Consider the following 27,970-nt stretch of genomic DNA (forward strand, 5'->3'; position numbering starts at 1 on the left):
TATTTAAGTGACTCGTAAAACACGGATTCATATAAAACTGAACGTATCTACCGAGTTATAGGGGGGTCTACTGTAATTTTAATGGCCGCCGCCATTTTAAAATAGAAAGTTTGCTAGAAATCAAGGGATATTTTATTTTTATATCTATAGTTCTTGTAGAAATTTGATTGACGAAACATTGCGTAACGTAAGAAACGGAATATTTTTAATCGAAACGTTCGACAGATTAGAATGTGTGACGGCCGGATGGCCGAGCGGTCAAGGTGGCAGCCTACCGCTCTGGGGGACCCGGCATCGAATCCGAACGGGTTGAATAATCCCCAGGAATTTTTCGGGGGGTGGTCCGTTCGGATATGTCGGGTCCTGTCCCTCACCACCCGGTCGCCCCATTGTGGGCCTGGCCGAACCCATAATGGGCCTACTAAAAGAGGCCCTCTTAGTGCCTACAGGGCGGAAAGAGTTAAAAAAAAAAAAAAGATTAGAATGTGTTATATTTCTAATGGCCCTAAAACCCTGTTCAAATTACATTAACACACAAACTATTTTGAAAACAATACATATATAAGAAATTAATAATTCCTATGCAAAATCTTTTCTAGTTTTGGAACATTTCTAACGTTTCAGTCTTTTTTCAATGTTTTTTATATGATGGTTTCCATTACCCCACATGGTTGGGTAACGGGGCTCAATGTAATGTTTTTTGTTTTTTTATAATTAAAACAATATGGAGAGGAATACTTAAATTTTGATAGATCTGTTATTTTAATGGTGCCTTGTTTGCACAATTAAAATAACTTTTCACAATATTGTTAAGTTTTCTTTAAAATATGCAAAATACCTTAGGTGGGCCCCATTCCCCTACATAACAAGGGAAAGAATTGGAATCGTCAAATTTGACCCTCGGATTTTTTGTAAATCTCCGTTTTCAGACCTGAACCACCCCAAAAAGGAAAAAATATTCCGTGTGTCTGTTGGCATTTATAAGAAACGAAATTTGGCATGATAGCTTGTGTACTGTACAAGAAGCATTGATGCTATTTTAGTGGTTAAAAGTTAAAAGGGTGTCATATCTCGAGAGGAAGGACTTAATGAAGATGCTATTTCTTTCCTTAATAACAAATGTCGTTGGTTTTTTTTTTAATTTTGAAAATAAACGACTCGCACCAAGGGTTAAGACATTTTCTTCGCGCACAAGTGGCACGCCCGCTGCACTAAAAAGAAAATAGCGGACGTGTATTCAATTTTCTTTCAACATGGCGTCGTTACAGCCATTGTGTGTAGTATATTCTAAATGGTCGAAACCCGAGAACGAGAATGCGACACCTGGTGGCGACGGGGCTTTTTAAGAAAATTACGTAAAATTTACGTCACTCTTCGTCGGTTATCGGCCGCCACTTATAATTACGTCAGAATCATCATCGGCGACATCACGACCCGATTACGAATGGCCAGGCGAACGTCCGATTGTCTATCTGTGGTAGCGTCATCTCCGATATATTTCTTTTTATCCCGCGTAAAATTAATCTAAAAATAATCCCGTCGACGGTATCGATTAAAATAAGCCGCATTAAAAAAGATCAGATAAAAAAACCCACTATCTTTTTTAAATTTACTTACTGACTAATAATATATTAATTTTATCGAGATTTTAAACAATCGTCACGTTTCATATCTGAAAAGTTGGCGTATAAAAATTTATTTACTTGTAAAAACTCGGTCATTCGGAGCCACCCGACAAATGGAAAACGTAACGAGTTCCGTACATATTTGGGGTGAGTGGTCCTTTAATTGTCCAAATTAGGTTTCGACGTTTAACTATTTTATGGCGAATTTAAAACAGGAACCACCGAAACTCCGTGCGTAGATTACGGAATGGGGAAATTTCCCGGCACTTTTATGACCCAACGACAGCGTTTTTTCGGAGGGATCGCCGTTCATTGCCTGATAATCCTTTACCTGTCGTCCACCGCCGCCCTGGTTTCCGAATACTTGTGTGTCCCTTCCCTACAATTGGCCATTCGCTGTAAGTGTCGCTACCCAGACCCCGTTGCTTGCAGTTGTTACCAGCTTTACGAGTGCCCTCGATAATCTGTAACGACAATAAATTCATCCGTTCTCTAGAAATTCTGGAATTTTTTTTTTCCTTCTAGATATGGGGATACCTCCGGACGTGGGCGGGGCAATAGTGATGCCGCTGGCCACTTCTTCGGCGGAATTGGTGTCCTGCATCGTAGGTGGGTACCGGCCGCGTCTAAATTACGAGAGTGGGATTAACGTTGGTTTTTTTTTCTACTTCAGGATCATTCGTGGTCGATAACAACGTGGGAATCTGGACGGTGATCGGAACTTCCGCTTTCAATCTGCTGGGTTTTACTTCTCTCAACTTGCTTTTCTCCTTGAAAAACGTAAAGAGCCGGCGCCCGAAATTGGCGTCTGCTGGATCCACGCGTAACGCGAAATATTTTGTATTTTCAGACCATAAGTCTCGACAGTTATCGAATCACGCGAGATTGCTTACTGAATATATTGACGTTGTCGCTGGTGGTGTGGATATTATACGACGGGATCGTTCGTTGGTTAGTTGTTTAAATGCGTTAATAATACTTTTTCGTGAAACGTGACGGTTAAATCACGAATTTTAATCTCTTTTTTTAGGTGGGAAGCTGTGGTGTTGACCGTATGTCTACTTTTTTACGTCCTCCTGTTGATTTTCGATAGAAAATTAGAAATTATCGTTAAAAATCAGGTTAATCTTTATTTTTTTTTTAACTTGGCGTACCAAAGGCATAGTAACTTAAGGCGGGGTGAAAAATCCTTTATATAGGAATAATACAATGTTATATTCCGTATTTATGATAACGATCCTTTGGCTAACTGCATTTTCGAAATTTTGGGCTTTTCTATAACTTTAAAATGACGGTTGTATTCTGCAGGTAAGGCCGGTACTTTAAAATGGCATAAAGGTAGTTACAATTCAGATCGTCATCGATTGCAGAAATGTCACCCGAGATCCGAAACTGAAGGAAATTACTTTTTCAAAATACGTATCCCTCTGAGCCCACTTAACAAATGTACAGTACCTAACAATACCACCAGTTATTTAACAATAGCTTACGTATACGACGTATTCCTCTAGACAAACGGCGCATTAAACAATATAAAATTCATTGTTACTTCGGCTGTTATACAGTACATAACAGAGGAAAAGTATGGCAAAGAGTCAAAATACAACCCCCGAGATTTTTAATTTTTGACTCGAAACGGGTATTTATTTTATATGTGGGGCCACGATTTCGTTCACTCAATTCGAAGCTTAACTCCCGCGCCTTTTGTCGAAAATTTCTGAAATTTTGCGGGATTTGGGTATTAGGGGGCAATGTTTCCAGAGATTTTCGAGAAAATCGAACCGCCGGGATACGGCTTCCACCCTGAATATCTGTCGGACCGATCGGAAGACTTCAAGGTGATGGTAACAATTATTAGGGAGGAACAGAAAGAAACAATGCCAGGAAAGTCCAGCAACGTGTTGCCAATTTTTTAACAAAACCATTAGTCATTTCTCTACATGGTTAAACGAGTGCCGGTTTGCGCGTAGACCGGTAATTATGCGAAATAAATTTTTGTTATTTTAACAATAGATTGGTAATCCTCGCTTGTCCGTAAATGGAGAGGCGACCACCAACGAAGTGGATCACGTAAAAATAGAAATTTTCATAAGAAATTTCGGACGTTCCACTCTGGCCACCGATTATCCGGTTTTATTCCAAGAGCAGAGTATATCCGTCTCCTGTACACCATTTTTTAAGATAAATTCTCTGGGTTTTAATGCGCATTCTTTGTCTCTAGTTAGAGATTCGCTAGAACAACAAATGTGGAAGCTTAAGAACGAAGACAAGGGACGGTTGTTTAGCGGGTGGCGAATAATTATGTATCCCGCCATCTACTGTATAAGTGTCATAGCGTCAGGGTGTACCAAGTACAAACAATATAAATTGTTTACGTCCAGTTACGTTTTGTCTTTAATTATACTCGGAGGCATTTCTTACGTCTCTCTCTGGATGGTGACTGTAATCGGTAGGTAGAACAATACGGTATTTATTGCCGGGATAATCGATTGTATAATCCTATTTTCGTTATTATTAAAGGTTATACCTATAAAATACCCATGGCTGTGGTGGGTGTGGTCCTATTTGCCGTAGGGTCGTCCATTCCTCAAATTGCCTTCGGCGCTTTCGGAATTAGAAAAAGTGAGTACGACGAATAAGGTAAAGTACAAAGGCGCGGGGTGACTCGAACATCGGTGTGATATGTTCTCAACGGCAACATTGTGCTAAGAAAATACATATAAACATGTACTTTTCGTTTTCAGTGTCGGGGGAGAGGATTCTATCCAACCCGTTGGAAAACAACCTGTTCGGAATCCTGCTGTGCTTGGGAGTTCCTTGGTCGGTCAAGTGTCTGTGGGTGGAGGCCGATGGAAAAATAACGGTGGACAATTACGCCATTTTCTTGTCGTTGGTTCTTCTCTTGGCCGTCGTTTCGGCGCTGTTAATAATCGTCTGTGTGCTTAGGTGGAAAATAAGGCGGAAGCTGGCATTGGTCTTTTTGCTAATTTACGCAGTATTTATTGCAAGCACCGTTCTTTTACAGACCGACGTAATAGGCCACTTTCGACCTCCTCCGTGCAAACGGTAGGTCGTGGAATATATAATAAAACAATTTAAAAATTGCTATAGCAACCGAAAGTGGTTACAAACGACCCGTATAAAAAACTTCTATTACATAATAATAATAAAAACTGTAGACGTGGTGTGAAACTCAGACAAAGTGGCAGTGATCAATCTTTAAATAAGGCGAAACCGTTTCATTCCCTACATCATAATTTGAGCTGGGTTAAAAGGTCAAAACCCGGGAGGCAGTTTGCGGAGGGCGCGAAATATCAGGACGTTCTGTGGTGGCTCTTTTTGCCTCTACCTCTGGGCGCATTCTTCCCAGGCAGAGATTCCAGTCTGTAGATGTAGCAACTGTACTGAGAGATTTTATTCTTCACCAGCAAAATGAAGGTCTCCAGGTCCATGGTCAGGGTGTAGTCTGAAAGCTAACCAGATATTCTATGGTAAATATGGAGGGGGCTAATTATCAAAAGGGTATTTACCTCATCCATTTTCATGTCCAGACGAACGGTCTTGATTTTGTGGCCCGTCTCATTGTCGTACAGCACGATTTTTCCGTTGTGGAGGTCGTCTCCGGGAGCAAATCCCACTACTGCATACACATCCAACTCGTTCTCGTAGTCGTCCGACAGGATGCTTTTCTATCGATTTGAAACGTTTTACTTAAGTTATATTTTAATGCCACAATTTATTAATACGATAAAATAACAAATATTGCTAAGGCATTATCGATAAATACAAGTTTCCGGACGACAAAAATATTGGCCACACACTCAAACGTTTGGTTAAAAAACCCAAGTTTACAAAAATAAACAGGCAGGTAAATACGGTGGTACCACCTACTTCAAATGTTCTGCAGTTTGAACTGTGAAGCATGGTGAAAAAACCAGCAGGCTGTGCAAAGGCCATCTGTGGTGCATCCCGGTAGTTTTCGGCTCTGGTTGCAGGGGCATATCTCGCATTAGGCTGGCATGTTTGATTATACACAACCGGACAAGAATATAAGGTGATGGTAAAAGCGTGATAATTTGTTATAATTGCCACTGTATGAATAAAACAAATGAATGATGGGAACCGGCAGCATAGGAAAGTATTTGCATAAAAGAGTTTGTAAGAAAATCGAGTAGATGATGTGTTTTGTGGTCTGTTCCTCAATTTGATGTACAGTACATCTCAGACAAAAATACAAGGTTGATATTGTGTTTTCGCCATTCGTCAAGAAACAATTTGGATACGTTTCTAGCTTTATAAACCAGATTAACATAACATCGATCGGTACGGGAACAGATGGCAATAAATGTGCCGAAAGGTGCACAATGGCTCCAGTTCAAGAGGACAAATTACAGGAATGAAGCAAACAAATGGGAGCACAAATTTCTGCTGCTATAGGACACAAAGGAATCAATGGAAATAGTAACCTAAATTCTGTGGAACATCTGCAGGCTTGTGGTCGCGTGTCATTTACAAAAATGGATGCCACCAATTCGATACAAAGGAGAAACAAACAAATGCCGTGGACTTCGGTGGGAGAACTTGGATAAAAGTTTGTTAGAAACCTTTGCGCATCCACAATGGATAGACTGCTAAAAGTGCCACTTAAGAAAGGTGTAGTGATTGATTTGTAATCCGTTTATCAACACTTTGCCACAAAATTTGGTATATTCCTGTTTTGACCTTATCATTTTGTCCGAGATTCTGTGTCAACTTGAATAAAAAATCACAAAACAAATCTTATACAGTCAAACCTGTTTTTGTGCAGTCTTTTTCTGTGCGATTTTTATTTGTGCGCCTCGTTTTGTGCGATTTTTTTTTGTGCTGTATATGAAAATTTCAATCAAATTGGAACATAATTGACTCCTGTAAAATTTTTAAAAACTCTATTGGTTGTTTTCTATGACATCAGCAGGTTTTTTCATTTTTTATTCAGTAAAATTTTTTTCTCATACGTTTATTTCGGTCCCCTCTTATTTTAATAGCATAAAAACCATAAATATTATGTTATATTTGAACAGATGCGGTAAGTTAGCTTCCCTCCAGCATTAGACTGCAGGTGTGAAATTTCACGCCTTGTTAAATGAAATAACACTTCCTGCAGCTATATTTATCAAATAAAATCATTATTTAACGATTATTTTTAACTTTTTAATGTTAGATTCGTATTTAAGTGGAAATAATTAATTAATATAAAAATTAAAATTCTTAGAGGATTTTTTCCCCATTAGGTGTTGCAGAAAAAGGCCCAAGGAGTTAAAAAAGCAATTCCTAGTTATTTCGTACAGTTTCGAGTTATTTTCTACATGAGACTTTTTTTATGCGGTCCCTATCCCCCGCATAAAAACAGGTTTGACTGTACTGGCATTTTTACAATCCCCATCACACATATTACAATCAATGGTACTAGAAAATATATTTAATTTTTTCTTATTCTTACTTTCTGATAATTTATTAAAACAGCACTTTTTATGACCACCTTGTACTTTTGTCTGGGCACTGTATAATCCCTACCTATTGACTGCATCATCTGAGAAGAGGGGCCCATCAGTGGCCAAGTGGTTCCGTTCCCCAAACACTGGGAGTTCGGTCGTGGGTTCACACCTCGCCCAGATGGACTGGTCACGTGGAGTTTTCCAGTTTTCTCTATGTCTGTAATGCCTGAATAGGGGCCAATTACCCTTAAAAAGACCTCCCGGAAGGCATCCCCTTAGGCAGATCACCCAAGTGTTACATTGCCATAACTTAATAAAATAAAACCAAACTGAGAAGAGTGTGGAAGTGGCAAAGCCTAATTGGGAGGTCGTGGTATTTACATTTGAGGTACAGAGGAACTTATCATCAAGCATGAAAGTGGTACACGTTGCACCATTCTCGAGGAAGGAACAAAAGTGACAAATGTGGCTAAAGATGTGACCATGTCGACTTCGGAGAGTTTGTGTGTTGTCGAGGAGATGGGAAATTGACCGGTGATATCGTCTCCGAGGATATTATTTGTGAGAGAGTTGGATGGCTGCATGAAAGCTTAAGAAATGGAACGTGGCCACTCCTCAGCAAGGTGTGGTAAATGCAATTTTTGTTGTATTATACTGTATTTATGTATTTTAACTATTGTTTTTGTGTTTTAATTTATTGAAATGGATATCGTTTAGGGTCTGAGAATGGATTAATTGGCTTTCTGTTATTTCTAACAAGGAAAATTGATCGAGAGTTCAATAAACATGCATTTGAATTGCTGCTTCAAGCCCCATGAATACCAAAGGAGGTCACTTTGCAATTGGCCAAAGGCCTGCACAATTTCGTCAGTTCAACAAATACTTTAAGTGGCAAAAACTAACTTAACTGGCAGTCAGGGGAGCCCCAGTTTATATTGATGTGATGTGCACGATTAAATTTCTATTTGTTTCAGAGAATTATCGTCGTCAACTCACCTCACAAGCCATTATGGTGTCCAAATTAAATTTCTTCTTTATGACTCTCTGCGTCCTCCTCTGGCTAAAAGTCTCTCTAACAATTTTCTCGTTTTCTTCCAAGTCAATGGTCAGACATTCTGTCAGACTCATTGAACCATTTGTATTTTCGTGCAATTTGTAAAATCTAAATAAAAATATAAATCACTTTTCATTCAATTTGGTTTTAAAGTGTTTGAAATACAAGTTTATATATTAAAAAAATCCAATTAAAAAAAAGTTAGAAATTCTTTCAACTTCTATAAATGTGAGTAACATGAACCAGACCACATAACTGGTAAATAAAAAGAGCATAAAATTAACAAATGAGCATTAACAAGAACAATGGGAAAACTGTTAAAGATTAAAATGTCTCAATTTTTCAACAATAAAAATAAGGACAAAATTTTTGTTGTGACAATAAAATGGGAAAAGTACAACCATTCTGTCCAGTCTGATTCACATGGCCACATTTAAGGTCAAACTTCTTTCAGCAGTCCAAATTGTGCATAACACATACATAAAAGTTTGCCAGGTTAATTCGTAACCTGACAAAATTTAAGTGCAAAAAGAAGTTAAACTTTATGGAGTCAGGCAACTGATAAGAGAATGCTTCTTTCAATCATTAACTACAAATCTTTCTATCTTCATATATTCTAGAAACTCACGATGACTTGAAAAATTCCCAGATTAACTGTTTATCATCCATTGGCTCCACTGTAGCCTAGTTTATTACCTTTATATATGCTAGTACTGTCGTAATTTATGTAGGTTTTAGTTAAAATAAATATAAATTACATTCAGTATACCTGCCGAGTATACCAAACATGCATGCTCGGCTTAAGACGTGACGTGTGGAAATAGTGGCTCAGACAGACTTCAAAACTTAGAATGGAAAATGGCAAATAATAATGGTAAGTATAAATAAAACTTCTAAGATTACCTCGGAAATTTATCAATTATCTGGGTCGTAAGGCATTCCGACTTTGAATTCAATGGGAATTATTTGAAGTTTCTATCAATACTGCAAACGAGCATGTTGTTAGTGGCAGTCTTCCCCGCAGAGCCTTTTTTGGGCCCGTGGCAAGCTTGCTGGAAAGCCAATAACTGGGCTCAGGTCTCTGGAATGGACCCGCCCTGGAACTGTCTGCCTTGGCCATTTGGCCAAATGCCTACTTTGTACCAACAGACAGTATTTGGCCCGAAGAGGACCAAACAATAATCTAAGATTATTTTGTCTGAAGCACCAAAGTAGCCATCTCATGCCATATATGGTGTAACCCATGGGAAAGTAATGCAACCATAACACATTTAAAATAAAATATCTGTTGCAAAATAATACATTAAAAAGTTCTTATCCTCATTAAATAAAACGTGCTCAGCAAAAATTATATAAACAAAATCTAACACCTTATCTTCGCTGAGAAAGTTTAATTTTAAACAAACGTTTTCGGCCTATTCTATAGGCCATCATCAGGTTTAAGTTTAAATATTTGTATTCGTTCTTATGGAACGGTACTATTCGATTTATTTAGCCTGATGATGGCCTATAGAATAGGCCGAAAACGTTTGTTTAAAATTAAACTTTCTCAGCGAAGATAAGGTGTTAGATTTTGTTTATGTTCTTATCCTCAAAAAATGCAGTCACCTGATGGAATGAGCAGCATGATACACCAATCGACCAGAATCATCAGAATGGAAAGCCACAGAATCCGCTTCGGTGCTGACATTGGGAAAATCCAGGCATCCGTTTTCTGCCATGGTGTGATCAGCCAGAGAACAAATCTAATTAATAAAAATAAAATCCACACAAATTACCACTTACATAAAATATTTTTTACACTTAACATTATAAATTGTGTGACTTTCATTACAAAAACATATTCTTGTTACTTTGTTTTTAGGAGATGATGCTAAATAATATTCAAATTTCCTCCATAGTATCTTTGTCTAAATAAACATTCAGTTGCAATCAATAACAATTTTATAATCTTAACCAAATATCTTAAAAGAAAATTGATTATTTGGATGTTTACAAATTAAATCCAACTCTTCCTGTAAATTTATTATCGTATTATCAAAGGATGCATTCTGTATGAATTTGGAGAGTTATTATACACATGAACTAAAATAAACAAACAATTTGTTGCAGGATGAAAACTGTTTGCCAAAACATTGAAAGCATTATAAACATTTTACTACTATTAATTTACCAATCTGAAGGAATAAAGAACTGAATCATTTCTAAATATGATAACAAAGGAATAACATTTTGCAAGTAGCACAACTGACAGATCGTGTGACCGAATCTGAAAATTTTCCAAATTTGACAATTGTAGAATACGTTCTGTAAAGAATATGGGAAAAAAATCCCCCCCATAATCTGATTTGCAAATAATCTGGCATAAATTTTACTTAAATGTAACTAAATGTAGATACAAGTTCAACCTGAAAAACACCTTCTCTTCTGGGTGGAGTGGTCACGTAATGCCAGGGATGCCCTCCAATGTGAAGGTTGAAATCGGAACACTTGACTTCGAAGAGTACGGGAGGTGCAGCTACCAAAAAATATTATCGTCGTCATCGTCTAAGTTTAATTATCAAATAAAAGATTTAAAAGCATATAATTATTAAATTACATAAAATACGATACTTCTAATTTTGCAATTTAGAGGTAATCCGGCGGGATAACATCCTACAACCTGGCCATCAAATTCCTGGCAAGGTTTGTTTAATCCGGCTTTATAAAGAATCCCCTAAAAAAAAACACACATTAATTGAAATAAAATCGGGAATTATTCGATCAAAAAAATTTCCTACTTACATCCTTGATCAACTGTCTAAAATTATAAAGTTGTATTGTACCATTAGTAGCGCTTCCGTAACCCACGATTAACAATCCTTCCGAGACGTTAACATGATTGCATTTGTTACCGAAGATCTGATAAAGAAAATTAATTAGTCAGTAAATTGTGATTCCTTTTAATAATAAGTGATTCTTTATAATTATACTTGCTTGTAAATTAAAAATTACCACAGAAGTATTAAAAGTACTTTTACTTAATTTTTTAAATACTCATTTTTATATACTGTACTGTACATTGATCCACAGTTTTGTCTATATTACTTTTATAGAATTATAAATCCGTGGAAAGAAATAAGGAAGAAAACTCGACACAATCTGCTGCAGAGGATTGAAAATTGGTTTCCGGATGTTTAAAACAATTTTAGAAACTTGTAAAGATTGGAAAATGAAACCAATAAGTTCATAATGTAGTAATTGAAAGAAAACTAAAAACTCAAAATGTTTGTTTAGTATATAAAGCACTCTAAAGCCTGAATTTTATAATTAAAAATGAGATTAAATATCAAATTCAATTTCAGCTAATTCCAAAATTTGATCATTTTACCTACCTTTACCAAATTTTTGAATTAATTTTATGATAAAATTGGAAGAAATTAGAAGAAAACTGTTATGGAAACTTTCCTGTTTTCACTATAAGAAAGCAAAACAGCACGAGGGTATCTACGTCCTTCGGGCATCAATCTCTGTGTTTGGCTGATAGAACAGACCAGAGATTAATCCCAGAAGAATTGCTTTTAAATGATTTTATGCATCAATCCCGAAAGCTTAAGATGTATCTGTTATTTACTATATTCAGCAATAAAAATGAGTAATTATTTAAAATAAAGAATACAACATACTTTCTTAACACAAAATGATGGTACTGTTTAAGTATGGACCAATAACTGGGCCAAAGTTGGCCAGTTATTGGTCCATACTTAGTTATAATGATAAATATGAGTGAAACAATCATAAAATTTAAATCTATAATTGTTAAATGAGATATGTTGATAACATTTTAATAGTTTACAAGTGTAAAGTAGGAAATAATAATTCTATTTATAATATGTACTGTATAAGTTAAAGTGTTTCTGTTATTTATCAGCCTCAGATGAATTTTTAAATTAAATTTTTATTTTTACACTGATTTTCAAAGGATTAAAAACTGATATTCATAGAGTTTTAAATTTTAGGTAGAGTATTCTAACATTTACAAAGAAAAACTAATTTTTAAGGAAATATGTTTATTGTAATATGTTGTAATTCCCTCTGTGGATTATCCTCTGTGTGCGCTCATTTTGTCGACTTGGGATGCCAAACACAAAATCACAATGAAATTTAATGGTTAGTTACCGTTTCTGAGGTAAACGTAAATGCAATGTAATATACAACTTACTGTATCCATTGTATATTAAATTCACCAGCTTTTGGTCTGTCACTTGTACTCGACTTCCGAAGCATCTCTGATGAGAGTTGTTTCGTCCATTCGTTATATAAGCTTAGATGCGTCTTTTTTTTATATTTGGCAATAAAGTCAAAATTGCCGAGCAAAATTTTTGGTCAAATTGATCTCAAACATTAAATTCATTTGTAAAATAACTAACAAAGATAATAGAAAAATTAAATCTGATTCCTAAATATATTTTTGGATAGAAATTCCAAATGAATTTTTCTTCTGTATCAGAACTTTTTCAATTGATACAAAAAAAATGATTGTCAGAAAATGAAGCAAATAAACGAATATAACAATGCAAAGAAATATATAGTTATATGTAACACAAATAAAAGCTGGACGAGGGGAGACACTGTGCCACACAGACACAGCAGACCAAACAAGATTGTGGCCTATGACCAAAAAAATGTGAAACTCGCCAACATAGTGCTGTCTAACAAAATATGTCTTAGTGACTTAGCACACAGGGATTACATTTTTACTTTTTTTCACAATTATCAAAGTTCACAACCTTTAAACATTACAGAACATCTTAGAATTAGCAGAAAATCACAAGAGAAACACTGTTGGATAGCCAAATGTTTCTAGTTTAAAGTAAAAATTTCCTTACAATTGCTTTAGGGTCGATTTACACACGACAGTGACATGCCGGCACAGTGACCATTTGGTGCAGTAAGCATCGATAAATATCACACATAACCAATCAGAGTTTCATCTACGACACTTGTATGATTGACAGAATACAGATCACGTGTCGTAGATGAAACTCTGATTGGTTATGTGTGATATTTATCGATGCTTACTGCACCAAACGGTCACTGTGCCGGCACATCACTGCTGCATGTAAATCAACCCTTAGTAGGAAAAAGTTATGTAAAATATGAAAATTTTCATATTAGGAGTCCATTAGAAATGTCCCTTCAATGTAGAGAGATTAAAACTAGAATTAACTAGTAATTTTAAATACAAAATTCGTGTTTTGACTCACTAAAACATTAAGAACTTTCTAATACTGTATTTTCTTTCTCAGATACATTTTGGCTATCATTCAGTGTTACTGAAGTTATTGAACACTACAAAATGGCAATTAGCTTACAAATTTATATTAGTGAATTTCCACACAATCATAATTTATAGTGTTACTTTATTGGCTTTGATTCAATTGAAAGTCAATGTGCTAGAAATAATTTAAAAACAAGGCTTTTGTAAAAGCAAATATGAATTTTCGAAACAAGAAATAAATTACTAATACCTTTCTGTCAATTTCTGTCAAAGCAATAAATTCTAACGGAAAAACAGACATAAGAGCAATTGCTACCAAAACTCTTGGCCTCGTCCCCTGTAAAACAATATAAACTGCATCACACGGGTTACATTTAAAACTACAAAAACTCAAATATTTTATTTACCTGAACCCGTACTTGATTTTGTATTGAAGTAATTACAATATTTTCTCCATGCGTCTCCCACTCGACGTGTTTGAATCTGTAGCGGCTCGGCGGTCCCAAATAGACATTCTGCAATTCTTTTCCAGTTAAATTATCGTATGAATTTAGCCAGTTATCTTTTGTCAATCCTAAGAAAAAGGACTTGTAAGTTTCAACGTGAGTTGTAAAGTCAATCTGAAAGTAATTTTAAATGCATGCGTGTTTACAAAAATTTAAAAAGGATAAAATATTATATAATATATTTCACATTTAGAAAAATGATAAAAAGATTAAATTTTTTTGTATTAAATTATACTTATTTAAACAATTACTATATTAAAAATAACTGACATATTGTCTGAGATATCCTCCTACTTGTAAATTATCTTTGAATTCTTCTCCCTGTACTTCTTGCTGTTGTATTACATTTGGCTTTCCCTTATTTTGATTGCAATGATATTTCTTGATGGTCAAAGAGAAAAATCTTTGGAAAAAGGAAAACAAATGCAAGGCAATTTTAGACCAGTAGAGGCAGAAGAGGCAAGAAGTTACCTGGTGACACTTTTTCTAAAAATAATGACAAACTTGTCATGTTTTGGACCTGATCCTGGCTAAGAGAATGAGATCTGAAAGCTTATGCAGCTCTAAAACATTACCAAAAATGAAGAAAAGCCAAAGAAAATGCAATCATGCTTCTTATCCACATATATAAATTTGTTTCAATAAATTAATTCAACAAACATATGGTTTGATGAGATAAGGCAATGCAACATAGACTATCTACCAACAGAGAATGCCTCCAATAAAGACTTATGGAAAATTGGCCTCTATTTAGGTGTTATATATATGAAGAAAACCCAGAAAATTCTGTGCAGTCAGCTCGCTGTTTGGGCACAAACCCAGGAACCATTGAAAGTGAGCACCAGTAAGGGTCGATTTACACACAACAGTGATGTGCTGGCACAGTGACCATTTGGTGCAGTAAGCATCAATAAATATCACACACAGCCAATCAGAGTTTCATCTACGACACTTGTATGATTGACAGAATGCACATCGCGTGTCATAGATGAAACGCTGATTGGCTATGTGTGATATTTATCAATGTTTACTGCACCAAATGGTCACTGTTGTGTGTAAATCGACCCTAACTAGTCTTCCAACTACCAGAGTTCAGTGGATTTATCCACTTTGCTACTGACAGTTGCAAATATTATACATCAACTCGTAACATATCACAGACAAAAGTCTTTTCTGTTTTAAGATACTTGAAATAAAAATTATCTAGTAAAAGATTAATAAAATTATTTATCACAAAATTTTCAAAGGAGTGCAGAAATTCCTCTTTATTACAGACTATGAAATATATCGAAAGAGACATTCCAACAAGGCAATTCTCAACTTTTAGACAATTTGCTATTTGTACACAATATTTTGATACCACTAAGTATCATTTTTATATGCCTTGTTTATACTTTTACACCTTAATTTCTACATGCCCAACTAGATATATACATATATTTTTTGCTTTAGAAAAAATAGACAACATAAGACAAATTTATTCCAGCAGAATCGATTCTGTCAACAAAAATTTGTTCTATATCTATTGCAAGTAAGGTAAGGTATACATTGCCATCTTCTGTCGTATGGAAGTCGGAAACCTCTCGACTTTCTACATTAGGCCATTCCGAATTGACACCGGATTCGCAGCTTACGTCTTCTCAAGTATGGCAATACTCTGTGCCGTTTAAAGCATTGGAAACAAAAACTTCTAAAAAGATCACAGCACGACTTTCTAGGAGTTAGAGAGTTGGAAACTTTAGTTTCATTTGAAATTTGAGAGTCCATTTCCATCCCAAAGAGGGTAAAATGGGAGTTTTTAGCTGCTTTAATAGAACATTTCCTAACTCAAATGCAGACAAAAAATTATTCTCAATTGTCAATTGATTAATGCGATATTGATATCACTTTCTTCGGGTCATCCCTTACATAGTAGAGATATAAGATCAGATAAATCAAACAACAGCTGTCATAATAAATTATTAAGTGCATTAGCTAACTGTAAAAATTAGATTTCATGAAATTTTATAAATGAGCTTTTATTGTATCATTATATTCCGGATCTTAGATGAAACTTTTTTCTCAACAAGGCATTTCCAAAGTTTCACGTACTCATTTCGTGAATAACTATCCATGAAATGTACGAAAACTGTTTAATTAAACTTAAAAATGCATTTTATATCTGAAAGAATTAGGAAAATGAAACAATGTTGTTTTGATTACGTATGTATATATATATAAGGAATTTGATTTACAGACGTCGCTTATTACGGTTTAAAAGTGATAAAAATTTAAGCAAATGAAATTAATTAATTAATGCAACATTCATAGAAATGTTTTTATCATATAAATTGAGTATTGGCCATAACTTATATCTCCAAATAAAAGAAAATACAGGTACTCCTCACTTTACGACAGAGTTCCGTTCCGACGACTACATCATTAAGCGAGGAGCTTGCGCCAAGAATATAGGATCGTTGTAAAATTATACAAATTATGCAACAAACTTCAAATTTATTCATAAAAAGACTATTTAGTGCGCATGTCATCATTCGCCACTGACCGACACTCAAGCTGGTAAAGGGGATTTCCCCGAATTGCAGGTTGAAACTCAATTGGTCATAAGTGCAAGTGGTCATTAAGCAGATAGGTCATAAAGTGAAGAGTACATGTATATTAAAAATTTTAAAATTTGCTCAAGAAAATTCTTACCACTGGTCCAGAATATATAACGGCATCTTCGATCTTTTTTTGCTTTGACTGAGGAGGTAATTTATACAGTTCACTTGGTAAACAATTATGTCCATTACTAGATATTTATATTAAAAGGTTATGTCTTTTTGCTTTTATTTTAATAATTGCATTAAAATTTAGAATTTCAGTAAAATAGATATAAAATAAAAACATACATACAGTGTTAAACATGTCTGATAATTGTTGAAATATAACTTCCCACTGAAAAAATAAATAAATTTTGCTATAAATAATTAAAAGTTTTGGCTTAACGGTAAACCATCGATTATCCGAAAGCAAATTAACCGACTTTAGACAATATTAATTCCAAAAAGTATAAAATTTTTGTAATAACGATTGTCAATACGCTTCTGTAGGTCCACTATTGACCTGTCACAGGCTTCTAAAGCATTAAATTTCTATGTCTTAATCTTTCTTTTATTATTGGATTAGAATTAGAAAAAATATTTTATTTCATGTAAGGTTATATATGTTTTCATTCTTTCTCTACCAAGTATGCTTGGTTATTCAAAAAAATCATGTATCCAAAAATGTCCAATCCCATTATTTCGGATAAGCGATGCTCTACTGTACTTCATTCGCATACAAAAAAATGTACAAGACGGTTTACCAAATTAAATTGATTGACTTAGTTCATTTGTACATTAAATTTGGTTGCATGTGATCGAGTTCGGTTTCATCGAATTTGTTGTTTTTGGTCGACTTAACTGGCATAGCATGTGAATATTAGAAATTGCATTGCCAATAAATGGTTTATTGTTAATCAGTTTAAAAATCTGCATCTTCCGCTTTTTAATCACTAAAAATAAAAAACATCACGTTCTATTTTCCAGTAATAAAACTGATGCGATTTAAAACAGAACAAAGGGATGCACCAGTAATTGTTTAGTTGATGACTCACTGGAAAGTTAGAAACTAAGTAATTGATAGCATGCTAATTTTCACATTTGAAGTCAAAATTTAACCGGTAACACTTTAGAAATTTACCATTTACCGGTAATAAAAGAAGTCAATAGATTTGCAATCTGTAGTGGATACGGTCGAGAACCAAATGCATTTTTTTCAAATCAAAAATACCGTGGCAGAAAGATATAGAAGTCTATTTAATAATATCATGATTAAAATTTCTAAAGCATAATTAATTTCATCTTCAGATCCTCCCTAACTTCGAATCGAATGATGCAGTTCAAATTAATCTTACCGTGTTTATTCCGAAACATCAATTGAATTTATCTCAAGAAATTCTTTTAAAATATGTACAGAAAAACTCTTGCAAAGTCCTAATAATCATATGCAATTTGACAATATGTATCAGTTTGTACAAGTCAATGAATTGTATAAAATTAGTGGAATTAAGTAACTTTTTGAAAATTGATGAGAGGAAACAATTTCGATCTCATTCTATGGTTCTCTGTTATAAGACTTTTTCAATGAAAGATTAAATTCAAAGAATTGAATTTTATAGCATTAAAAAATGTTTTTGGTATACTTGAATGTTACCCCCTTTGGACACATAAATGTAACTAATTATTAAATTTAAATAATATGGAAACTGCTATAGAAATTTGATCATTTTTAACACGTTCAACTTTTCTGTATTCTTATGGCTCAAAAGACATTGCAATAAATAATAATAAAACCTTTCAACTTTAATTTAAAACTTTGTTGAATGTTCTTTAATGCAAAACAGCAAGAAAAACAATAATCATAAATTACTTATATTGAATCTATATAAATAAAAATGTAATGTTCGTTTGTTCCTACCGATTCCTTTGAAATTTTGACACAATGTTGCATTCGAATACGCAGGTGTTTTTATATAATATACATGTCGAAACTCCCCCACCGGAAGGACAGGATTAAGTCTTACCGCGAAGAACTCGGCTTCTATTATACTATTTTAGATTTTTTGCGTTTTAATAGGATATGTCAAGAGAATGTACACTAAGAAGGGATTTTTCAAAATCCCCCATGGGGAAAATGTTATACATTTATAATAGATGCATTTTGAGCCACAGCAATGCGTGGCTGGGTCCGCTAGTTATGTAAATAAAAATAGACAATTTTATTATTGTTCTATTGGAAAGATGCTTTGTCAAAACTGATTAAGGGCAAATAAAATTGTAAGTAAAAAATTAGCTTTTCAATTTACATAATTTATATAAAATGTATTAATAAAAAATATATATTTACTAGTCAAACTGAAGAGGAGTTATATGATCTCACAACACAATTATGACTACTGAATGACAATTTATGAAATAAAGATGTTTGACAAGTCATTTTGGACTAGTTAGTTCTTCTAGAAAACTCAACAAATCAATTTTTTACATTTTCTTCTATGATTATTTTCATAAATTTGTGCTCTACATTCCAGTCATTACAAAATTCCATAATTTATTGAAGTAATTTATGTTAAAAATAATGTTTTCATTCAAAACAAAAAAAGTTACATAAAGAATAAACCAGTATATTTTATTAATACAAAGTGGTCACAAAGTCTAATTGGATCGCATGATCTCTCCTTACTTAACAGATCATGCGATCCAATTAGAGAATATAATACAAATCCAACATTGCATCCACCTTCAAGTTCAGATTTACTATGTAAAGGATCGCTTTGAGCGCCGAAACAAAAAATTCTCCCCACTTTGCAGCAATCGAAAATCTATACACGATTATCAAAGACTATTTCCGACAATAAACATAAGATCATCATGTAAAAAAAAATTAAAATTTGTGTGAAGGACAGAATGGAATATATAAATAACTTTTAAATGCCATGCAAAGATATTTTCTAACTGTTCTGTACGCTAAATAACTGTGCAAATTAAATATTCTTAAAAATAAATAGGTTTACCTAAATATATATATTTAGGTAAACCTATTTATTTTTAAGAATTTTAGTATTTTACAGTAATGATTATTTATGATTTACAAACTATTATTAAGCAAATTATTTTAATTAAGTTAACAACTGTACTCACTCTTCGCAAAGTATTGGCTGTTTTGAATGAGATTCCCAAACTTTCACAAATGTGGAATGTTTCTGGAAAAATTATTAATACAAATTAATAAAAACAAACTATGAAAAATATACTTACGTTATTTTTAACACAAATATGTATTTTGATATAAAATCTTTCTGGCAAATAAAATAATTTTTAAAACATATTCAGAGAAGATAATTTAAAGTGTATTCCCTATCATTGTACTACATTTTGCTTTTTTAATCTCTGAAAAATTATTTTACATTTATCTGATACTGCAACACAGTATTAAATTTTTATAACAGAGCTTTTAATCCTGTTTTTTATCAATTGAAATTGGTAATTAAAAACTTTATTCAGGATAAAATAATGTATATAAACAGACATGTAATGGAAAGTATATAAATATATACTTTCCATTTAATAGTGTATATATATATATGTACAAGTAAATGGAAAGTATAATTCCGACATTCTCATTACTGTGTCATTATACTTGAAATGTGCAATGCCATAACATTGTAATTACCATTTTTCTCTAAATACATTTTATTGAAGAATTAAATTCTAAATATAATGTTTCCTGTCACAAAAAAATATTGTGGTGATAGTGGCAGTATTTTTAAGTTAAAACAATTATGGCTTGCTCATAAATTTAAGCGACAAAGTGCAAATCGTGTGACTTTTGGTGCCTAAAACGTTACGGCTTAGGTCTACATCATTTTGTCATTCCAGAGAATTTGTATCCTAGTGAATTTTTCTACCATTTTATTATAAAATTGAAACTAATTCCTTCAAGAATTCAATTCAATTTAAAGTCCCAAAGGACTGAACATAATTGCCCTGGACTAAACAAAGAATACCCATATAAAGTACTGTACAAACAAACAATAAAAGATAAACAGAAATAAATGAGCAAAAATACTTAATAATAAAATTAAGAGTGAATAAAATGTATAAAATATTAAAAAAAAATCAAATATAAAAATACTAGTAGTATTCATAGTTAACCAGGATGAAATTCTTAAAGTACATTTAGTAGAAAAGAAGGAAACGTTAAAAAATTTCAAGTATAAGAACTCGGTCGAAATATACAATATGACGAGAGACGGGGGCACTAATTTATTAATACATTAAGTGAATTAATATTTAGTTCTCTACATTTTTGGCATTCTCATTTTTTAAATATATGCATAAAAAATTCTTAAAAACAATTGTTAATGCTTTTTGAATTTTGAATAGTTTATAAAAAGCATATCATTGTTTAAAAAAGACTGACTCCAGCTTTGTTACATATAGATTGTAACTTGCTAAGATTTTAAACTACAATCCCTGATCAAAAGTTTGTAAAAATGTTCACTTTGCAGAATTTTATACAATTCAGTTTAAAATTTAAAACACACGACGTTAGATAATCAATTCACTTTAACAAAATTTATTTGCAATCTTTGCAAGTAACAACAGAAAACAGACAAAAGCAATTATATAAAAAAAATTTAAGAAACAGCACATTCAACACTTGAGTAACATCAGATAAAAGTAGGAATGTAGTAATTACAGAGACATAAGTATGGAATAAAATAAATTAATACTGCATGGGACTGCCTTTGGTGTTTATTACTGCTTTGACATATCTTGGTATTGAAGTGACTAACTTTTCACATAAGTCTGCAGGTATTTTTGCCCGGCTTGGGAGGATGCACTGTCGTCTTGAACGACGAACTCAGAGTTGCCGAAGTGTTCCTCTGCTGTTCTTGGCACAAAATTGTCTAAAATTTCCAAGCGAACCCCTGCATTCACTGTAGTATTGACAATTTCCAAATGTCCAGGTGCAGCTGTCGTGGCACCCAAACCGTAACTCCGTTTGAAAATTTTGTTTTTGAAACAAGATATTATGGCAGAAACTTTTTATTGGGTTTTCTCCGAACTTTGCTGCCATTGTTATCACTATCTGTTGAAAATATGTGATTTGTCAGAGAACATAACTTGTTTCCAATACCCAATTCTGATAGGCTTTTCAGGGCCGAATTTACCAATCCAGGGGCCCTGGGCACAAATTCGGTGGGGGTCCCCCCTTTAAGAGTAGGCAAATTTGATGATTTAGAAAGTTTACACAAAATACTGTACTGTCAATTAGATTTGAACTAGGAAATTGTAAATTTCATTTAAAAATAAGGTTATTGTAAACATACATATATTTTATAGCGTAAAACTAATTATTTTAATTTAACTGAAAAATACCTATGTGAAATTTTTTTCCGAAATTTTCCGATGTTTCATAGGTTTTTTCCCGGGTTTGGTTTTCTCTGCCTGTTTCCCTCGTGATTAGGACACACTAGGCTGTCGCAGTAATAGAAAAAAATTATGTTTAAACATAATTTTTTTTTAGTTTTGTGGGGGGCCCCTATTTTGTGGGGGCCCTGGGCACAGGCCCCGAATGCCCTTATGTAAATCCAGCCCTGAGGCTTTTGCCTACTATGGATAAGTTTTTATGCTTTGCTTTTCTTGATGTGTAGCCACATTCATTTAACCTTCTGAAAGTTGTTTTTAAGATACATCCATACCAGTTGTTTTCCATTCATCAGTTATCTCTCTGGATGAGTTGAATTGTCCTCTATTAATGATTTTGACTAGATTCCTGTCTTCTCCTGCTGTCATGTGAGGACATCCATATGTACAGTTGATTGGAGACATTTCCTCGTGCTTTAGATTTAGCTATTATTTTAGACACTGTGCTTTGAGAATATTGTGTGTTTTGTAATAAGTCTGCTGCTTTTCACCGTACTTTTAATATGAAATTATCAATTGTTTCTATGCATCACTCAATTCTGTTTAGGCATGCAAACATTGAGCACAATTGTGGTTCTGCAGATTCAATCTCAAAGCATGATATTATATAACAACAGTGTCACTAAATTAACTTTAGTATAAAACATACCTGTTATATTCTAAAGTTTTGTCTCTGTTACTGTTTATTAAAATAAATCATACTTTTTCCATAATGCATAAAATTGGTTGGGTGTAATATAGATTACTCCCTATGGAATTTCAGGACTTTGATTATATATTTGAACTCAGGGGACTGAGATGAGTTCAACGGTACCCTATTTTTGGACCGGAGACAAAAAATAAAAAAGTTATCATACTTTTTCACTTACCATACTTTTTTAATGCTCTCATGAAGACGGCACCATAGTTGCTAGTACTGCCATCTTGCGGTAAAGTCTGCAAACCGTGACGTCGGACTACGGTCATCTCCCAGAGGGTTAAACACGCGATACGAGAGCGGAGAGCGACGCTACTTCCGATCATCGCAGCGATCGCCATTTCGGTTAATGTTACTTATGGCAGCAAACATGGCGGCCCGACTGACCTCTCGTATGGGTGCCACCACACGCCATGTGCTAAACTAGTGATCGATTCACGGTAGTTCTTGAACAAAGTAAAAAAAGGGGGAAAACGTCTACTAAAGGCCATTTTAACGGCAAGCGACAGGACTCCCGATCGCAATAGCAAGGCCGACTTAGCAGAGAGCGACGCGACTCCCTATCATCGCGCGATCGCTGAAAAAAGTATGATAACTTTTTTATTTTTCGTCTCCGGTCCAAAAGCAGAGTATCGTTGAACTCGTCTCGGTCCCCTGAGTTCAGATATATACCCAAACACACGAAATTCCACAGGGAGTAATCTATAGTATACCCAATTGGTTTCATTGTAGCATGTGTTCGTGTAATTATATCTTGTCGAAATTTGCATAAGCAATCAAGCAGCAGACATGAAATATATTTTTAAAAGTTACCTTTAAAATGTCAAGGTACAAAAAATTTATAACAGCATTCCATACTTTTGACCAGGGACAAACAAGTTACAAAAAAAGATATATGATCAAATCACCCAAGTACAGGAGATAGTTTCCAAAATGATTTGATATTACTGTCAAAGCCTGCTTGCTCAACTTCAGAGTTCAACATTCTGTTAGACTCTGAAGTTGGTCATTGGCTGCCCAATATAAACTAATAAATAATTAACTGTTAACAAATTAAAGCAAAATTAATTACCAACTTTAAAAGACAATATAAAGAATTATTTAATACCAGACAATATTTCAGACTGTATCAGGCTATATTACAGCTACATTTAATAATTAGATATATTAGAACTGGCATGAGCATTGTTCAGTTCTTGGCTGTAATGCATGCCTCATATGGTTTCAAATTCAAACCATCAGGGATTTGTGTTTGAACACCTATTGTAAAGTGAATGTGACAGTTTCAGTTTACAAGTTTATAATGTCCATTTTAATTATTTAATATGACAATTCAAGAAATTGTAGACCCAAAAAAAGAGGAAGCAAACTTGTCAACAGAAAATTCTAAATTTTGATGATCAGGTAACAGCAGCAGAATCAATACAAGTTTATCATGGTGTAAAGTCACATCACAGTTATCTAAATATGTAAAATTACATGTCCTGACTGACTGATTGATTCATCATTGCCCAGAGCAAACCACTGAACCTAACGAGGTGAAATTTGGTACACAGGGTACGCCATGAGAATGCACACTAAGAAGGGATTTTCGGAAATTCCTCCGCGGGAGAGAGGGAGAGGATTAACGTTTAACCCGAAGAACAGCTTCTACTGTACTATTTTAGATGTGATTTTTTGTTTTTGATAGTAATAATTTAATTTCCAAATATGTACAATATTTACCAAATCATCCAAATCATTTGCCCGAGCAACACCAGGCTCATTTGCTAGTTTATCCATACAATGTGGAAGTAAAGTTAGCAATTCCATATTTCCTGACTCGACAGTTTGTAAAAATATAAGACTTTGGCATACAAAAATTGAATCTATTGTGCAAAAAGTATTAGCACCAAATACTCTTGAATTAATAATATATGTTGCAAACCATTTGCCATTTAATGTTGCCACAGATGCTTCTAATAAAGGTAATAAAAAATTATTTCCAATCGCCATTCGTTATTTTAATTTGATTGACGACAAGCAACCTATTGTGCACGCTTTGATAGATTTTAAATAAACATGGGGTGAAACTTCTGAAGAAATTTTTAATGTTATAAAATCAACAATTGAAAATACAGGATTACCAATTGAAAATATCACCTCATTTGGACCTGATAATGAACCGTCAATTTTGGATGTAAATCTTCGGTTTTTATGAAATTAAAAACAATTAACAATAATTTAATAAAAGCTAACACTAGGCTAACTGTCATATTCTCTACAATACCACTAAATATGCATTAAAGAATGAAATATGACGCGGAAAGTTTAGTATTAAAAGTCTGTAGTGAATTTTCATAGAATACCTGAAACGTTAAAGAATTAGTAACCTATCAATAGCTTATATAAAGCTATCGATAGGTTACTGAAAAATTGGCCTACTATTAGCCTTTATTTTATAAATCAGCAAGAAGAACGTAATCCTACAATCTGGACATTTGTGCAAGATCGTTAAAATAGTATTAACAATGAAAAATCCTTACCAGAACTGATGTACATTCCTTTTTACATATTTTCCAAAAATATATATTAATTCTTGAAGGAGAAAACATTGACGTCACCGAATTACTTACTATTTTTACAGATCTTAGAAACGATATAGTGCAGAGAGAAGAACAGTGCTTTTATAGTTAATCGGACTCTTTCGGATTTTCCAGAAAATAAGATAAAAATATTCAAACAAGAAGCCGATAAGGCGTACTCACCAGCATTGAAATATTTAAATGACTGCTATGATTTTGAAAATGCATTTTTTATTTCAGTTCAAAAATTTAATTTAGAAAATAATTTCCAACTATACAAGACTGCTGCGAACTTGATAAATATATAAACAAAATTGACTTCAAAGTAAAAAGGTGATGATGTTTTTAACAAACTTTGCACAATAAAGAAGGAAAGAGTAGGAAATTTGGAGGACAAGTGAAAAGCAGAAAAATAATAATTCACATTTATGGGCATTTATATTAAAAAAAAAAAAGGAAATTTTCCAAACATTCAGAAGATAATTGAATTTATATTTAGCATTCCAATTTCTAATGCGTACGTTGAAAGATGTTTCTCTTCAATGAATAACTTATGGTGGGATAAAAGAAACAGATTAACACCGGAGAATGTTAAAGCCGAACTACTAATCTGCAGTAACACAAAAATTGAATGTAAAGATTTTTACAAAGAAATAATAAAAAATAAAACACTTCTAGAAGCAACCAAAAATATGCTTTTAAGGCAGTAAATAAAAAAGAATGTAATATTTATTTTTATGTAATTTTTCTCAATTATTTTCATATAGCTTATTGTTATATGTAACCGTTACTGATATAAATATAGAAATTTGAAAACTAATATTATATATTGTATCTTTCATAACTTAAATTATTATTATTAATGTTGATATGTGTTATTATTTATTATTCTCACTTTTATCTATCGTTTTTGCAATTAATATCGACATCGGATTGCCGTTAATTATTTTTTGATATGCCACGGGTGATCATTGTATTACTTTAATAATATATCACGTATCGGTACGTTTACCTTCTAATAAAAAAATATTCATTTTCTAATCACAATAAAAAAAAACCTAATTTTTTTTATTTTTAAGTATAACATCCTAATTTTAAAACGCCCCGTCCCTCGTCACCCAGCCGCTCTATTGCGGACCTGGCCAAACCTATAACAGACTTGCTAAAACAAGGCCTTCTTAGGGTGCGACTACGCAGATGCAAATTTAGTAGCAAGCGAGAGGTTGTAAGTGATATAGTTCTCGCAAAGGAAAACGTGCACAAGCAAGAAGCAAGAAATCTCGCCAGCACGAGCAAATTTCTGGTACTTGCACATATCTGACGGGATTTAATATTTATTGCGTCTTGCCTCTTCTCGCTCGCTCACGTCTGCATAGGTGCACCCTTAGTGCCCACAGGGTGGAAAAAGTTAAAATAAATATATATACATTAAAATGTCTGGGTCAACAATTTTGAAAAGGTAGCAACAGTGTTGGAAACACTCCAAAGGCCCTGGTGGAGAGATTTAACTAATAATTCCTTTGGGTTTCCACCCATTGCGCCAAACTTACAATTCGAGCGAAATGGCACGTACCAGTCTGCCCAAACCACAGTGCCATAACTAGGATTTTGGACGCCTATGGCCAAGAATAAAAATGACGCCTTTTTAATTTTTGTTATTAAATAAAAATAAAAATGGTGGTTTATTTCCGAAATATATGTTTGTAGAAATTACAGATAATAAATACTATATAAATATAATTATAGAAGTTTTTTGTGTTATTAATTTCGAATACATATTCTGAAACCTTCTCGTTGGCGCCTTTATTAAATCGGCGCCTATGGCGGGAGCCACGTTGGCCTTACCCTAGTTACGGCTCTGCCGAACCGCATCAAAATACAAATTTATAATTGTAAGCCACGCGTTCATTTACAAGTTGGGTTAACGTTACCTATGGTTCCAAGATGGCGGCTCGTCTCTGATTCCAGCAAATACAAGGGAAACAGTGAGGATGCACGTTCTAACCTAACCTATTCTAATAAATTACCATAATTATTACCAACAAAATTATTAGAATAGGTTAGGTTAGGTTAGAACGTGCGTCCCCACTGTTTCCTTGCTGGAATCAGACGAGCCGTCATCTTGGAACCATAGGTAACATTAACTACAAGTTGTACGGTATAATTATCCAAGCTATCAAAACCATTGTTGTAAAGCATTAAATTTGAATTTACGTGTGTATATATATGCACGCGGGCTTTTAGGTATTAAGCAAAATAAATATTAAATTTTATAAACGTTACTAAATTCAAACTAAATCAAGTATATAGAAGAGCAATATTCTTACGTCGCACACGATCTTGCGGAGTATTTTAAGACTGACTCTGTACGGATTACGGATCAGAGATAACTGCCTTTGCCATAACTGCTCGACAACGTTACAATCCCTTTTTATTTTTGGCATGGAACTAGTTTACTTTCGCAACGGAAATGACGTTAAGCGTAACCTACATCATTCTTTGTTGTTGTTATCGTTTGCCGACATACGCCCCCTGGAGGTTGTAATTGAAGTAAATTTCACTCTCACTCTTCTTCTTCTTCTTAGCACGGTTTCATATGGAGATTGAAGTAACTTTATTTTATTTTAATTTTATAAATTTAGCCACTAATTTTATTTTAAAATGTTTAATTTTTTATTGCTTCAAAAATATTATTTAATATTAAGACTAATTACAAAATATACGAGAGAGGTATCTTTTTTAGAACCCTTCCTTTTTTTTTTTTTTTTTTTAACTCTT

General features: G+C 33.6%; 2 protein-coding genes across 3 annotated transcripts; one reads left to right on the forward strand and one right to left on the reverse strand.

The window, feature by feature from the left end:
• Window positions 1-1,394: 1,394 nt before the first annotated feature.
• LOC136976518 (sodium/potassium/calcium exchanger 5-like) lies at window positions 1,395-4,817 on the forward strand. Of its 2 annotated transcripts, XM_067271831.1 has the most exons (10): window positions 1,395-1,772; window positions 1,841-2,023; window positions 2,151-2,234; window positions 2,299-2,405; window positions 2,476-2,576; window positions 2,656-2,746; window positions 3,639-3,774; window positions 3,847-4,074; window positions 4,146-4,247; window positions 4,370-4,817. In XM_067271831.1, the coding sequence occupies exons 1-10, from the start codon at window positions 1,739-1,741 to the stop codon at window positions 4,693-4,695; spliced, it is 1,392 nt and encodes a 463-aa protein (XP_067127932.1). In that variant the 5' UTR covers window positions 1,395-1,738; the 3' UTR covers window positions 4,696-4,817. The 2 variants fall into 2 exon arrangements, with proteins under 2 accessions (XP_067127932.1, XP_067127926.1); XM_067271825.1 differs by having other exon boundaries at window positions 3,639-4,074.
• LOC136976510 (DDB1- and CUL4-associated factor 17-like) lies at window positions 4,601-27,713 on the reverse strand. Its single transcript, XM_067271813.1, has 13 exons — window positions 27,520-27,713; window positions 19,640-19,701; window positions 16,812-16,853; window positions 16,611-16,707; window positions 13,821-14,033; window positions 13,664-13,750; window positions 10,938-11,054; window positions 10,767-10,869; window positions 10,562-10,671; window positions 9,762-9,898; window positions 8,096-8,261; window positions 5,156-5,314; window positions 4,601-5,098 (listed from the first exon to the last, which is right to left on the reverse strand). Exons 1-13 carry the CDS (start codon window positions 27,634-27,636, stop codon window positions 4,940-4,942), a joined length of 1,569 nt encoding a protein of 522 aa, XP_067127914.1. The 5' UTR covers window positions 27,637-27,713; the 3' UTR covers window positions 4,601-4,939.
• Window positions 27,714-27,970: the final 257 nt, after the last annotated feature.

Source organism: Centruroides vittatus, unplaced genomic scaffold (genome assembly GCF_030686945.1).
Source record: "Centruroides vittatus isolate TY-2023 unplaced genomic scaffold, ASM3068694v2 contig_1112, whole genome shotgun sequence".
NCBI classification, from domain to species: Eukaryota; Metazoa; Arthropoda; class Arachnida; order Scorpiones; family Buthidae; genus Centruroides; species Centruroides vittatus.